At 47.5% G+C, this 16,896-nt stretch overlaps 2 protein-coding genes across 3 annotated transcripts in view; one reads left to right on the top strand and one right to left on the bottom strand.

Annotated features, from left to right (window-relative positions):
• The window catches only part of LOC128272707 (discoidin domain-containing receptor 2), a 155,231-nt gene that overhangs the window by 85,798 nt on the left and 52,537 nt on the right, over window positions 1-16,896 (top strand). The window lies entirely within an intron of this gene.
• On the bottom strand, window positions 11,113-12,114 carry LOC128270697 (fibrinogen-like protein A). Its single transcript, XM_053008111.1, has one exon. It carries the CDS (start codon window positions 12,112-12,114, stop codon window positions 11,113-11,115), a length of 1,002 nt encoding a protein of 333 aa, XP_052864071.1.

The following is a 16,896-nucleotide window of genomic DNA, read 5'->3' as shown; positions in this document are numbered from 1 at the left end:
TTCCACAATAAATCAGCCAGTGAACCGTGAGTTTTGCCATTACCATGCATCGTTGGCCTGGCGAGTGAATGGCGAGCATAAGAAGGAAAGCCACCCAGAAAAGAAGCCGGGAGAAAATCGATAGCCGAGCCGAGAGTTTATGTAGCACGCTGACAGCACGCCATGGGGCAGAAGCGAACGATTCTTCACCGGCCTTAGAATTGTGGTACATTAAATGTTGATCTTACAGCTTTAGGTTGTTTTTTTTCCTGTCCATTCTGGCAGGTCTTGTAAGCTCCGTAACACCACACAACCATTCTAAACGTTTGAAGGGCAGCAAAAGGAAGGTGGTTGCTGCTGCTGTTTCCGAAATGAGACCATAAATAAGGGCACCATTTCTTTTTGGTGGCATTCAAAAGACCGGAACAAACAGCCTGCCCGTGAGTCATCGCAATTGAAATCGCAGCCACTTTATGCTGTTCCCTGCATTCCGGCGCGCATTTTGGTTCACAATCAATTTTGACGGTTTCAAGATTTTATAGAAATCGATATTTGTCGTCAAAACCCAACCGCCTTCCTTTCTCTCTCCCTCTCGCCCACTCATTGACTGCCCCCGAACTCGGTCTCATTTCGCCGGGCGTCGTAAAATGCGCGGTTTATAGAGCGCGCGCCCTGTGCAGATGTTGTTTTCCAAAATCTTTGCTAAGTTAAATGAGCCCGAAATTATGACGCCGAACGGGAGCGAGCGTGGCCGCGGGGAAATTTATTCGAATCGCGTTCGAACTTTCGCCCCGCAGCCCCGCTTTCCGCGCACACCGCACCGGCTTCTGTTGCTTCTAATTTCGGCACCCGGTTCGGGTGCCCGATCCCCGATCGGTTAATGCCCGGCGAGTGCTCGGTGGCGAAACTCGAGGAAAGTCCAAATCGAAAGAAAACATACCGTCATCGACACAGAGAGAGAGGGAGAGAGAGGGAGAGAGAGCAGAGTGATGGATCTTAGGTCGCCACTCCGGTCGAGAACGGGCGACAGGAGTTTGGTATCAATTTCCTAGCAACCGGATTAGCTTTAAGAGACGTTTCGGTGTTGCTTTAGTGAACTCAGCACGAGAAGAGGTCCTTCGAAACCGTGGTTACATGTACGCTGGAGAGCTTACGGGCCGGCAACTCGGGCGATGCTGTTCCGGCGACGTTCTAATGACTCTAAGGACACCGTACGCTGGGGATAAGATTTATTCTCCTTCCAGCTGGTTCCAGGGATCAAGCGAATGGCAAGCGCAGAGAAGACCAACGTTGGAGCAACGGAGAAAAAAAAACAGAACGCTGAGGACATCGCCACACACACACACGCACGAGGCAGCGCAATGATTAAGAGAAACAATATTACGCTAATCTTTCAACGTGCCCGTTACGCAACCAGGCTCCCCTCCGCTAATTTTCCACTCCACCCGGGGGCCCGTCGCCAGGATATGGCCGTGCCGTGAAGGATCGGCCATAAAGTCGTAGTCGCAGTCGGTGATACGGGAGGGGGTCGGCCCCATTTTGTCCTTTTATCACTCGCTCGGCCCCCGGGCACCCGAAGCCGGGATCGCAGGGGCGGAGGATATCCTTGGCCGATGGCCATTTTCGTTCGACCGTGGCACGCCGTCATGGGCTGCGCTCGGTTGTCGTTTAATTTCCGCACCGTCCTTCGGCGGCGGTCCGCGCATTATAGTTTTAGTCGTTTTTGTGTGCCATAATAGTTTTTTTTGCCGTGCGCCCGGGGGGGCAGGACCCGGGACCGGTGGGGTCGGAACCACACTTTTCCTCCACGTGGCTGATAACTGTGTATAAATATGTATGAGTCGGTCGGGCAGTGGCTGGGCCTTTGCACGTTAAGCGGAAAACATTGACCGGATTTCCGGCGTTTCTGGCCGCCGCCATTGGATTCGCGGGCCCCAAATGACCCCCCTCTCTGGGTCTCGTGCGCTCTCTCTCTCTCTCTCTCGTGCCGCCTGACACATTGTTGGCGGTGTTCCGGCGCGGGCGACACATTGCGACAAAGTGATTTGTTTCCTCGATCTCCGTATCCGAGGGCTCGGTGGCCGGGTTTCCCGATTTCGGCTGGCGACTACGTTGGAAAATTAAGCTACGCACTAAGGGCGAGCGGAAAAGGGACGTATCATGGGTAATAAAAATGTTGACTTATTGGGTGGCCGCAGGCCACACAGGAACGGGCAAATGGTCGAAAAAACCCGGGCAGAAAGGTAGCGATTATATTTTTCGCTATCGCGCATCGGTCGGCTGGTAATTAAAGCGTACGGTGGGCCCGATTCCGTTTTCCGGGCACTGGAAACGATCTGATACTTTTCTTTTATACTTTTTTCCTTTAATATTTCAAAGATTTAGATATTCTTTTAAGATCCTTTAATATTTCAAAGATAAACAAAATATCATTATGCGTGTAACAAAACAAATAATTAAGAAGTTTTTGGTTAATAAACTAAACAAAAACTGATTATTTTTAGATAAAATTAAAGAATGATTATGTTGAACTGTAAGAATTAATAGAAATATTCAACAAATGAAACAAAAGTGGCAAGACTGAATCAATCAAGATGAATTAAGGTAAAAAATAAGTCGATAAGGAGGCAACATATTGAACTGTTTCGAAAAAGATATAAACAACTTAAATCAGTCTCATTATCTTGGAAATTACAATGTAAAATACTAATGCATATTTATGTACTGAAATTGTAAATTCAAATTTATAAAATGTTTAAACTAAGCGACACCGACTTCCTTCGTTGAAGCAAACAAAACATGAGATGCCCGATTTAAGTCACAAAACATTCATTGGTAAGTGGTAAATCAGACCCAGTCGAGACTACTGACAAAAAGAATTGCCCAAGGCGGCAGTAGTAAAACTTAACGCAAACTTTACTCGGCTAATTAACGTCCGCCGTGCAACGGTGGGTAAAACCGTTTGCCAAACAAAACCCTCTTTGCGCTAATTAAAACATCAAACTACGACGGCCGACTCGTTCGGCATTGCTCGGCCGCCTATTGCTCAAGTGTTTGCCGATTGGACGCTTTCGGTCGAAAAGTGTTCGGGAAAATAAATTTGAATAAAACGCGAAATCGATCGAGTGGAAATCGAGTCGACGTCGAACGCGGCTCACGACCCGAAAGGCCAAACGTAATCGATATTGGAACGTCGCGGAACCGAGGCGCAAATGGGATGGAAATTGTTGCAAACGGCCCGAGGCAGCAGCCAAGACCGCAGCGTCTAATGCATTGCCTCTGAATATTCATAAGTGTCGTGCGTACGCCAACGGTAAGTCACAGCCACAGTCTGTCACCAGAAATCAATTACCAAAGTTCTATCGCTGTGTGTGTGCGTTAGTGTAGTTGTTGGAGAAAAAACATTCCCCAGCAGCTCTATGCGCTATATGCCACTCCACACATTGCTTGCCGTCAACCCGTGAGCAGGAACGGGGCGAGAGTTGGGTCGTAAAAAGGTCCCAAGGCTCTGGTCCCCGAAAACCCCAGGCCCCGTAAAGTTCACGTAACCAAGTTCGCAGCAAATGACAGCATAATCAGTGCAATAAAATTAAAACGTTGAACTTTTGCACCAGACGCAGAAGTAGCGTTCTTGGCAGCTGGTCAGAAGGGCCCCCGACAGGACGATAAGCCCGGGTTAGGCGGGCGAACGAGTGCAACATATTCTCGCAGCCAATGAAGTGGTTGGAACATTTGTTTTTCAGCCGTCGACCGTCGACAACTGATTCCGGGCGAGCGTGAGCGAGAGCGGAGCTAAAAGCTAACTACACACTGGCCACCAGCTTCTTATCATCAGTCTTCGGTGCTGTCATGTAGACAACGAATGTGACCGGCGATGGTGCACGCTCCCACCCGGCCATTAGGATGCCAGCGGTCAAGACACGAGACATCAAGCGGCACACAGCGCATTGCACAACACTTGTCTTTCTGACACTAGCTTTTTCTTGTGCCACCAGGACGAGCCAGGACGAGCCGGGGAATGGTGAGCGGTCACAAATTGTAGTCGGTGACATTTGGGGCAGCCCATCGGCAACCTTTGAACCGCACCAAGATCCGCCGTCTCCGCCATCGCTCAGTTCAACTCAGAGCCCGAAGGTCCTTCGCTGAGGTGCTGACGTTAGCACAGTCCCGGCCCCGGGCTAACAATACGTGGCGGCGTTGGCCGCGCCGGTGATTACAATAAATTCCTCAAGACGACCGGCGGACGAAGCAATTTGGAGTGCAGCCAAAGGCATCCGGACTCCGGACAACTCCGACGCATTCTGCAGCCGAAACGGCACACGGGGAAGCGGACGCCGACGAATTTCGGGCCCGTGGGATGAAGAAAAAGTTTCCCCAGACATCGTCGTCGTCGGAGTGTCGTCCCGGGGGCATCAGACAAGGGTTTCTCGTCTTCCTGATACAGCCTGGCGGCCCCGGGAGGCAGTCAGGTCTGGAGGTGGTGGTCTGTTTGTGAGCCTCCGGTCTCTGGGGCGGCAGACGGCAGATGGATTGTTCGACTCGCCGGAGGGCTGCAGATATCGTTTCGATGATTTTTTGCGATAACGGCGGTAATGAGGTGTAAACTAATATAAAGAATGTTCGTCTGTCCGACCAGACCGACCGGAATGCGGTCCGGATGAAGTGCGGGAAAATTGGTTCGGCACCAAGATTGTAGTCTAATCGCTGGGGCCTTTAGTGTCGATAAGGATCCGTGCCAACGATCGAACAGGAATACGGATTAATGGCCGGGAAGGAAACTTTCGATCAACGCTTATGTAAACTCTGGTGTGTTGTGTGTGGAACCACGGCCGACAATGTTATGTCAATGGTAGTGCCAAACTACTGATTTCAATATTCATTTGAAGCAGTTTCGATACTGAAAAGTATAAGCCACTGTCTGTCAAAGATCGCGTTCATAATAGATAGTTTGCTGAAACTTCGACAGTTTAAATAAATGTTTTTGTGATATGTTTACGCGACTCTACGATACGCACTTACATGAACAGGTTATTGGAATCACTTACTGTGGCAATTTTTCAAAATTCATCCTTTGGTCTTAATCGATAATTCTCTAGCTGATGGTGCAGAGGTTCTATACCCGTGTGCTCCGTGTACTAACTAATGTGGACAGATGGACTTTTCTTGCATAAGCGATCGAATCTGAGACAACTTGAAGAAGTATACCATTATAGATTCCGTTTAAAGGAAGAGGAAGCGATAGGAAAGCGAATATTTCGGTGTACCCATCTATTCGTGCGACACTGAAGGCTTCCTGTCTATGTTACTTTGATCGGTGTCATCTCATCAGCAAAAAGAAAGTGCATTTTTTAGTACGTGCACTACTAGATTTGGGCAGTTCAGCCCAATGTCAATGCAGTAAGCATAAATGTCATAAGCAGTATGTTCCATCAAACATACGGTTACTTTGATGTCAATCATCTGTACTTCGTCTCCGTATCGATGTTGTATGAGTTTTAATCAAATCAAATGTTTATCTGAACGCGTGAAATGCTCGTGTTTGCAATTTGGGATCACATTGTTGACAATTATGCCCAAAATATAATATAATAAAATAAATAAATGAGTAAATATTAAAAATCCAAGTGTGGGCTTCCTAGAAAATTACCAAACAGTAATAAGAACATGTGATAACGTAAACGGTTCGAACAGAGTTATTTATCTCGAAACGAGTTATCGTCAAAATTCAGCAATGGCATTTTTTAATTACACCAGGTACAAAAAAACCTGATTTAAGCCGATGTTCCAACTGTCTTCGGTTTCATAGTTTCCTTTCCGATAAATCAGCATCACCAAGCGCACATTATCTACGACAACAAAAGAGTACACAAAAGAAAATGGGGGATTTGCTGTAAAAGCGGGAATGTGTACGGCCCCCAAATATCTGTCAGCACCCGATAATGTCAAACGTTTTCATCGAACATCAATCGCGAAACATTATTCAAATGCATTCGAATGGAACACTGAAAAGTATCTTTTTCGCTTCAGATCATCACTCAAAATTCCACTCACGAACCGGCGCCCCCGTTTTGCCACGTGGCCCGCCGGTTGTGGTATCCGGAGAAGGTATCGATGTTCCCTCGGCGCAAGTGGCAAAAGGAAAGATAAACACGCTGCACTTGCCGCCGTCGTCGTCGGCCGCCGACGCATGTTCTCCGAAAATCTGCGTCACACTTTAATGGCGCGGCCGGGAAATCGGCGGCTCTTAAAGTCTGAGCGCCACTTCCACGTTTAATGCGCTCGAAGATGAACGCCGGGGCGAACGAGAGGAGCCCCGCCGCCGCGAGTTTATCGTACAAATTTCCCACTCAATGTCACAATTTATGCAGCAAAAGTTGATCAAACGCCCCGCCCGGCCCGCCGAGAAGGGCCTGAGAAAGGACACACCGTGCGGGACCGTTCTTGGGGCTACCTCTCCTCCCGCCCTCTTCAGCAGCTCACTAACGGCCACCGCGCCAGGAAGCGGTTCGTCCCTACAAAATAGTCAATATTGAATATTCTCACTTATCAGCAGCGAGGCGTGTGGCCCAGGGCCCAGAAGCCGCCGGTGGCGATCTTGTTAGACTCTCTTCATCTCTTCCCTCTTCTCTTTGGTGCCGGAATTTGGCAGGACTTTTGCTTTCCGTCCGTCCCACCCCGTGGCGCGTTTCTGAATAAATAAATAATCCCATCCCTTGGCGCCCTGCATGGTGCCCCTGGGGGATGTAAATATTATACCGCTACAGGACAGGAGGGGACAGTTCCCTGCCGCCGATCAAACGGGGGAGCGGACGTGTGCAAGGGAATGTTCTGCCATCGGACTGCCTCCCTGTCTGGGCTGGAGACCGGAAGCGCAAGAGAAAAAAAAATCCCCCCATTGAAAAGTGGAAAGAAAATTGCCTCTCAGGGCGTATCAGTGACCCAGCCCAGCATAAAGGTATGTCTCGCGTCTCGCCACCCACTCCGGGCTTCGATTGATGCACAGGAAGTTCAGCAGCAGCAGCAGCCGTAGTAGCAGCAGCTGCATAAAGGACAGGAAGTTGTCCTGGCACCGCTCCGGCCTGGCCGACGGCGGCCGAGACTTGCGAAGGATCTTGCCGGCACACAAATTGACTGGGGTTCGGCAGTCCCCGGCGGGTTCGGCAGACTCCTTATCGTGAATGGCTGTTATTAGCTCAGGCCACACCGGGAGTGCCACTCGAGCGAACACACGCCTCGAAGCGGATAGCACATTTTTCTTACGAACTTATTGACATTTTTGAGTAAAAAATCATTTTAAACGCTCGAACGAAAATTCGCTCACTCGCACGGGATCCGAACCGAAGGGGCCGACAGCCCACCGGATCGAGCGGGGTGGAAAGGAGATGAACATGTGGCGCGTGCACACAGACAGTCGCCGTCCGCCCCGAAAGGTTGTAAATTAGTCATTAAAATATTTCCTGCAACTCTCCCTGTTTCTCTGTCTCTCTGTCTCCCTCTCTCGTTCTCTGTCACACCCACCGGCATTGCGCTTTTTGCAATCCCACCAATTGTAGCTTCATCATGTTGGCGAGCTTTAGTCACTTTGCGTGCTGCGCGCTGCGACCGGCACAGACTAGAGCGCACTTTGCCCCCGATGGCAGACCCCAACGACATCGGGCGGCGTCCTGTGCCCGGAAAGGATAATAAATTACCCATCAACGTCTCAGTCCATCCATCTATCATTTTAATGCCGAAAGGCTTGGTCTTGGACGGTCCACCGGTTTGGCTGACCATGGTTTGGTTTCAGCTTTCCAGACAGCGTCAGCCGGCCGTCCGTCCGGCCCGCCCGCGTCACTAACTAGGGCGCTCGCGTTCGGGGTGGGGTTGGCGGTGGCCGCCACATAACGCTTATGTTGCCCGTTTGTTGAATGCGCCCTGGCTGGGTGACCCGGTTTGAAAAATTCAACGAAAAAAGGATAGTATGCGCAGCAGACGCTAAATGGGAGACAGAGAGAGAGAGCATAGAAAAAAAGGCACGGTATGGATTGGTAATTTATTTAAAATAGCATTAAACAAATTAGGTGGCTGTCCTGGTGCTGCCGAAGCGATCGGCGGCAGGGTGGTAGCGAGCATACTGTGCTGGTAAAAAGCATCGTTGCGGAGGTCGTGCAGAGTGTTCCGGTTTATTATTGTGCTTTTAAGTTTGTACAATTGTTTAACCAACCAACCAATAAAATAATCCGTAATTCGCCAGTTGCTTATCATCACTTTTCAGAATATTACTGATATTATTCAAATGGCATTCTATCCGGAAAATTTGTGTCAAATTAAACAAGAAGAGTTGTAGAAATATTTTTTTTTTTAATAGCAGAGGACGGATTGAGACTTTTGTATATGAAAAACATAATTAAGAAGAGAAGAAAACATAAAAAAATTACTCATTTTGATTATGCGTTCATTGAACAAATTTTTCGAATTTTAGATTAACATATAAAAGTATGATTTTTGTTACAAAAGATTAGTTAGAAAGCAACTTGATAGAGTATTGATTTCACATTCGAATATCAAAATGAGTAAAAAAAAACTTTCTTTTTTATTCATGTTTAGTGCACGTCAGTTTCTTATCTCATATAAATTTCTTAGTAAACGGTTAAGTATGAAATAAGTTCGATTTTCAATTAATTATCCTTTTGGTGTCCTTTTCTAACGTTTGAAGTTTAATTTGATTCTTTCTTGTCGCTTAATGCGTTCTTTAGCGTTTTGCTTAACCCAAGTTCCCGGCACTCAATAGAAACGATTCTCACTTTACATAGGCCTTAGAACGTGGAGGATTAGTAGCGATCAATTGCCCCTTTGAAAAAAATCCACACCCTTTTGTTGTGGGTGGCGTGTGACCGACAACAAACACCGAGTGCCATCCCACCGTGGGCGTGGAGAAACATAATTCTTGTTTGGCCAATGATTTATTGCCCAACAAAATATGTGGTTCTTTAATCGCTCCCAGACTGCAGACTGCAAGTCGAACACGCCGGGGCTAAATGGCGCAACAAGCCAGTGTAACAATGTATTCTTTCCGGAAAGATAGATGACTCGAGCGAGAGAGAGAGCCAGCGCTCCCTGTTGGGCGTTAGACCGATACCAGAGTGAGAATCGGGGGCCAGGAAAAAAAATGAATATCATCAAACAGCAGTAAAACATACCAACGCTTTCCCTTTCGCCTTCGCTGGAAAACATGGAAAACGCCCCGAAAAATTTGATTTCCCTTCGCTCGGCAAGTCCAAGGGGGCAAGAATTGATGATACGACCGCGCGAGTGTTTGTTTACACTGGGCGAAGTGCTCTCGACGGCGTTGGCTACGGCTCCGGCGTCTGTCGAACGCGACGACCCAGGCCCGCCTGGCGGAGTCCCGCGGACTTGTCAAATATGTTGCCTCTCTGTGGGGGGGTCTGGAAATGAATCACAACGTTTGATAGAAGGAAGAAAAAAACGGGCACCGAATAAAAGAGGCTGTGCCTGCTGCTGCATGTGGAGCCGCGTCGTATGCCGGATGTTCCATAAACATAATAATATCATCTTTATGTTGGTCTCAGCACGCCACCAGTTGCATCGCGATGTTATGCTTCGGTCTAGGTTTGTTTTTTTTCGGGTTCTTTAGTCTCTTCCGTGTTTCCAAAATAGGATCAGTCGGAGAGTCGGGATCCAAGCGACTCTGTGTGTGTGTGTGCTCCGGCGGTCCCACATAATTCCAATTAATAATCTGTTTAATATCGCACTCCAGCTAATTTGAACGATCTTCAGCTGAGGGTTCGGGGGCCGGGGTGTAGAATTTCCATAAAAATCCCTTCGCCCCAGTCCCCGGAGCCGGGTGGTAGGCGTCCCGCGCTAACCGTGGCGTTTATCGCCGTCGTCGCCGTTCTGTATGTGTGTGTCGTTCTCATCCTTCCCATAGTTTCTCCGGTTCGCTCCTCGCCCCGTCTTCAAACCAATCTGGCACCATCGTGACGGCGCATTTTTATTATGCGTCTATGCGCGCCCCGTCTATGCTACTCCGGTCCGGCTGTGTGCACGTTCTGTTCCCCGCCAGCCGTCGCCACGGCTTTTAAATCGTCTCGCTTCCCGCGCCGGGTCTGGCTGGCGACGAGGCGCAGCTAACGACCCCGGCGTAATTGGCCGCACGGTTGTGCCAACCGGTGGGTCACTCTCCGTGGCACGGTCACGGATAGAGCCTGGCCACAGATGGCGCTCGGATGGCTGTCTATGAACGCTTTTACGATTGCCAATTGATTTTCTTTTTTGATTTTTTTTTGCGCCCATCGGCCATTGCGGCGGGATGTGGTTGGTAATTATTTTAATGATGGCTGCCGCTCGTCAACAATGCAGAAAAAAACACATTGCACTGATTGTTATGTTGCTCAGCTGGGAGCCTGGTGCATTTTGGCGATTGCTTTTAAAAAATTATAAAATAAACTAGCTGTTCCCGGCGCGCGTTACCACGCCTCATTTCATCCTCATTCCTCGATGATCCGGGGTTTTTAAAGGACTTCCTGCTGCTTCTCCGTTTCAGCCACGCGCAATAATTTTATCTTTCTCGCATTGGCAAAACACTTTCCAAACGGCATGATAAACGATGAACGGACATGCTAAGATACATTACTCGCCTAAACTGATAAACAAACTGCCCGAATTATGCTGAATTTTTATGTTATGTTATGCATGGGAGAGTCAAACATTCCTATTCATAATCCGGGGTCACAAAATTACGCTGTACAAAATTTCAAGCGGATTGATTCAGTAGTTTTGAAGAAAATGCGGTACAGACAGAAAACCAACCATTTTTATATATACAGAAGAAGAAGATATAGATTTTTTTATATTTGTAGAAGAAGATAGTGATGAAAGTAGTCGCTGCTCGGGTTAAGATTTCCGGACCAGGCAAAGCGTACGTTGTGGACCGTAGCAGAAGCTATTCTAATTTTACGTTTGGCGCTTAAGGTCTTCTTCTTTTTGGCCACGTTTAATCGTGCATTTTCAAACTGTAGGATGATTATTTCGAGTCTTCGAGATGTACGTTGACCTTTCGGAGGTTTTCGTGTAGTAGAGAATGGATACCGCACAGCTACCGAATGACAACAGATACCGAATTGACAATAGAGTTCATTTTGGTCGGATCATCATTCTTGAAAAGCTCAGTCCTTCAAAGGAATTGCTGAAGTGGTACCAGTTCATCGATCTATCATTTACTATATTCTTGTATGGCCCGTTCAAATTGGAAGTATAGCATTTAGTGTACCACCAGGCACCCTCACGTATCCAAGCACAACTTGAGCCCTGCATCAAGTCATTATCACGATCGTACGTCGAGAATTTCATATTCTTGTGATATGACAGAGAATCCCCTGCAGTTCCGTGGTACGCTCCAAGGGTTTTCAGATTGTATTGTTCGGTTTCATTGCCGATCTCGAATGCTGTGTAGAGTGCAAATTTATAATTCCCCTTAAAGTCTCTCAGCTCAACCATCAGATCATGGGGTCGCCCTGATGTCAGCTGATGTAGTCGTTCCAGTCCGATCCAGAACTCCTCCGCAATGTTACCGAAACCATCCCGATACTCTTTCCAGTTGCGAAAGAAGTTTAGCGATCCGTCGAATCGGTGCTGTATCACCAACCAGCTGTCTCCATCCTTCACATCCCTCTGACAGTACACCATTAAAGGGTTACTTTCATCGTTCGCCTGGATAATATATGCCCCAGATTGTGCATTCCGAATGTCACTGCACGAGCGATAGGGCACATATGAAAGAGGATTGGTCTTCTTTGTAACACGCTTAGGTATTTGCGTCAAAATCTGCCATGATCGTTCCTGTAGGAGAGTAAAGTTTCGTCCAACATCATCCTCTAATCGACGCATCGAATCGAAATTGTTCTGCACGATCCTCTTAATGTCGACCAGGCTCTTATCGCTGTTATTTTGGCTTTGCGCAGCCTCTTCCCGCTGCTTGGCCAATTCGCTCTGTAGCCCCAGAAAACTTTGCTGCATTTGGTCCAGTCCCACGGTCATGTGTGCCTTGCTTTCCGCAACCTCTTCCCGCTGCTTCGCCAATTCGGTCTGTAGTTCCAGAACACTTTGCTGCATGTGGTCTAGCTTTACCATGAGCATCTCGAGAGCATATCCAGAGAAGCTAGCAGAACATGGTGTAGCAGAATCAGTTTCGTCGAAAATCGCGCCACCCGATCTAGCACTGCTGACGATGCACAAGAACACTGTTCATGCTAGAGGCCCCATGCTTCCGAAACACACTTCACGACACTACGACACTCTGCTGGCTTAACGTTTCCAAAATACACAAATGAGCTCAAGGGTCCAGAATTCACTTTATATAGGAGTAAAGACGTGAGAATCTTCTTCGTCTTCGTCATTCGTCTTCGTCTACTGAACCGCAAAAGATAGCGGTAACATGGTGTTGGTTAAAATTGCGATAGCATAGCTGCGAGCAACTTGATTTAACATTAAATTCTATGGTTTATAAATAAATTGGTGATAAGAGAATCTTCATTGCATAGCTAAATAATGATATGACACTGTAATGTGTTTGTCAAACAGCGAACTTTGGGGTGACTCACACTTTTTCAATGGGTGGAACAAGTTTGCTGATTACTTAGACTTGGATTGTGTTCTTCTTTCAGTTTTAACAATGCGTAAACAAAAAGTGCGCAGTTTTAATACGCTTCAGTCACATTAAGGCTTTTCATCACTGACCATTAATATCGTATCTTGTCACAAGCAAATCATACGAAGGCAGCAACATAAAGTCACACGTAGGACAACATGATTGCCATTTGCTTTGTACAGGTTGGTTAAATAAGCGCACACTTTTTCATTTGGTTATAAAACAAAAACGGCTTAACATTTTGCGATGCTTGAACTTTTATTTGAACGGTTGATTCTAATTTTTTTAAATGGTCAAATTGTTAAATTTTGGTCAAATGATCACCACGATTGGCTTGGCAGTAGCCTATTCGGTCGACCTATTTTTGAGTATTTTTTATTTTGTTTTATAACCAAATGAAAAAGTGCACGCATTTTTGACCACCCTGTATATATAGACATTTGCTAGGTTTGCTCGGAAAACTGCATACAATTGAACAATGGAACTATTGTTCTAACCTTTTGTGTAATGTTGCATCTCATAACCATCAATTTGTTTTTGGATTGTAAGGTTCCATTGTGGAGATTTTTAAATTACAAATTAATTACAAACCTTGCAACCTTCGCTTGATTGCTGTGAAGCTCAAACAGTTTACATCTATTAGAACTCAATTATTATTCAATATTTCCGCTTTATGTAAACCTAGTGACCTTCCTGAAGCCAGAGCCTGGCCAGGGAGTCGTCCACCAAGCGACCCCGTGCTGCGTGCTGTTCATTAGGCGGTTGGACGATAGCATATCGATCGAATAATGATCATTAATGGAGTCAGCCCTCTAAGCGATGCATTTTATAGCAGCCGACAATTAAGCGACAGATCGGGCGAGATTGATAATTATGATGGCCGGCCGGCCGGCCTGCGACGTTGCAGGAACAAAAGCATAATAATGATTGTGTTCGTAATTAATGTTAACATGCTTTCAGCTTTCTGCTAATAGATTATTGATGCACCCGGATCGACCTGCGTGTACACTAGCAAACACTTGCGTACGTCGGTAAAACTGTCCCGTAGCGAGCGAAAAATAACCTGAACACCTGAATCTATTTTTTTATTACATGAGCGATTTGTCTCTCACATCAAATCGTTTCCCGATGCTGCGCTTACGATCGGTAAAAACTATCGAACTGTTTGACCTAACAGATTACGTTCCCTGCACGTTGCACTTATCGCATCGCGCGAAGCAGCATCTCCGGCGGGGCGAATGTTTATGATTATTGTTCGAATAAATTCAATTTGTTCATGAATTCCACAAGCCGAGGCCCCTTCGACTTCGGCCTGTTCGACGAACGGGTAATTAAATCTTTTCCCCAGGTCGTCGCCACAAACCGCGGAGTAGCTTCTTCGGGTGGCCAATCGCCACTCCTTCAAAGGGACCAGGCCGCCAACAGCGTCTTCTAGACGGCAGAGTTTACCGAGTCTGCCACCTACCCAGACGGTCCTCCATATTTCATTTATGCAACGCGAGGCGCATCGAGGTGCCATTTTGCTTTGATCTCTCGCTGGCGCTGGCGCTCGTTCTCTTTATCTGCCACAACAATTAAGCTGACCGGATTTGAGCCGCTGTAAAGCCGCAATAAAACTCCTGGGCTGGTAGAAGATGCTGTTTCTCTTCTAGCTCCCAGCCAGATGCCTGAACGGTTCTGTAAACATAACCGGAATTGGCTTTGTATACCTTTTTTATGTTCCGTGATTTTCCTTATGTCAAGATTTTGTAATATTCTTCAAAGACCTGATATCTTGCTGAATAATATTAGGTGTATTCCTAGTAGTCCATCGTTTACATATAGGTGGCGCTACTGTTGGATAGAAGGCACAAATATCATCAAATAACTGTCAAATGTCAAGCTTAGGCATCTGTCAACAAATCTGCATCATCACATTTGTCAATTTTTCCATTGTGAGATTGTTATTAACACGAAACCATGTGCGAATTCGAGCCAAAAAAGCGTCATTTGCGGGAAGTGTCGTTGTATCACTTTCATCTGAAGAAAACAGCAGCCGAAGCATGCCGGTTGCTTAGAAAGGCTTATGACGATGCTGTTATAGGTGAAACCGGTTGGTTTGATCGGTTTCGGCGCTTCAAAAGTGGTGATTTTTGCACTGAGGACAAGGAGCACCCGGGACCAGTGAAGACGTTTGCAGATGAAGATTTGGAAGCATTGCTGGAAGATGACCCGTGCCAAACACAACAACAGCTTGCAGATGCATGTGGAGTGGACCAAGGAACAATTTCCAGACGTTTGAAAGCGTTGGGAATGGTCCAAAAGCTGGGAAACTGGCTGTCTTACGAGTTGAAGCCAAGGGATGTGGAACGCCGTTTATGCATGAGTGAACAACTGCTCCAACGACACATCCGCAAAGGTTTTTTGGATCGAATAGTTACTGGCGATGAAAAGTGGATTCATTATGATAATCCCAAGCGCAAAAAATGGTATGGATATCCTGGTCATGCGACAACATCGACGACCAAGCAAAATTTCCATGGAGCCAAGCTTCTGCTCTGCATTTGGTGGGATCAGCGTGGCGGAATTTATTATGAGCTGCTGCATCCAAATGGAACAACTACCGGAGACCGCTACCGACTCCAACCGGCATTTGAGCCGAGCATTGAAGGAGAAACGGCCAGAATATGGCCAAAGGCATGATAAGATCATTCTGCAGCACGACAATGCTCGGCCGCATGTCGCGCAACGGGTGAAAACATATCTTCAAATGCTAAAATGGGAGGTCCTAACCCCCCCGCTGTATTCCTCAGATCTGGCTCCTTCGGATTACCATCACTTTAGATCAATGGCACATGGATTGGCTGAGGAGCGGTTCACTTCGCATGAAGAATGTATAAAATGGGATGATCGGTGGATTGCCTTGAAAGATAAGACATTCTTTTACGATGGAATCCGAAAATTTCCAGAGAGATGGCAAAAAGTAGTGGCTAGCGACGGACAGTACTTTGAGTGACCAGTTTGTTAAGAGTTTTGAACAATAAACGATTCAATTTGGTAAAAAAACGATGGATTTCCAGGAATACACCTAATATTTTGTTGCTGTTCTATATCTACATTGTTGCCGTATTACAATTTCGTATCGACACTTCCGCTGTTCTTGTAACGTTTAGAGCCCTTTTTGAATGTCCGCGGCGCAACCAGGACGATGGCACACTGTGGACCGCGGCTGCGGCGTTGTCTCTAATTTACAGCCAATGACGCCCGAACTCAAACCTTACATTGACCGACCACCACGGAACGGGAAGAAATAATCCCTCTCATAGTCCGGCGTCGGTGGCCGTGCTGGTGCAATCACTCTCCCGACGGACAAACTAAGCCCTAATGACGATGCTTTTGGGACCGTCATCTGTCATACGAGCGGCATCGGGGGGGCAAATCAAGGATCCGAAGTGACCCCACAGCTGTCCAGCTGCAATTGCCGGCATCCTTTCGCCCTCCGAGAGCATTGGCGGGAGACTTTCAGCCTGGACTGGGCTCTCTGGCCTGCGCTGGACGCTGCGACGAGTTGCTTCAACCCACATCCCTGACGTCTGGGGGCTGTCGCTTCGTGTGTCATTTCAAAACTAATCTCGGGTGTCGAATCCCTTGCGGGTCCGCACTCCGCACTCCGGAAAGCATTTGTCACCTAGGATGTGTTTCTTCTTTTTTGCGCTCGAAACCACTCGAGCGGCTGGCGCTGATGGTGGGCGACCGGCTAATACTGCGTGATTACATGGGCCACACATGGGTACGGGGCAGAAATGGGTGTGCGTTCCGTTCGTGTACCGGAAGGAAATTACATCCAGCGGCCCGCCTTGTCGCCTGGTTGCTGTCCCGCCGCGATGCACCGCCGCCAATTCAGCTCGCAGCTCGACCCGTCTGCAGCTGGCAACCTGAACCGCGCCTGCAACAAATTGTCCTTTGGTCGAGAAAATACAATAAAAGTTGATAATGACTCCTGGGATCAGTGGGACACCTTCAGGATCCGGTCCGGGTTGGCTCCGGGAAAAGAAGGACCGTTGCGTGAGGAAAAACTGGGACAGCGTCAACTCAGAGCGGCCGAGCCGTTACAACTTTCAAGAGACACCCACCCACGGGTGGAGCCCACAAATTGTCTCATCTTTCCCATCCCCGTGGTGCGCCTTCGGTCGGCTTCGTCCTTATTGCAGCCGACAAATTAGATTGACCGAGATGCTTCCGCTGGCGCGGCGACCGAGTTGCCTGCTGCTGTTCGATTTTTTGCGACGCGA

This window comes from Anopheles cruzii, chromosome 3 (assembly GCF_943734635.1).
Source record: "Anopheles cruzii chromosome 3, idAnoCruzAS_RS32_06, whole genome shotgun sequence".
NCBI lineage: Eukaryota > Metazoa > Arthropoda > Insecta > Diptera > Culicidae > Anopheles > Anopheles cruzii.
The sequence above is the reverse complement of the archived record's forward strand: the minus strand, read 5'-3'. Positions and strand labels throughout refer to the sequence as shown.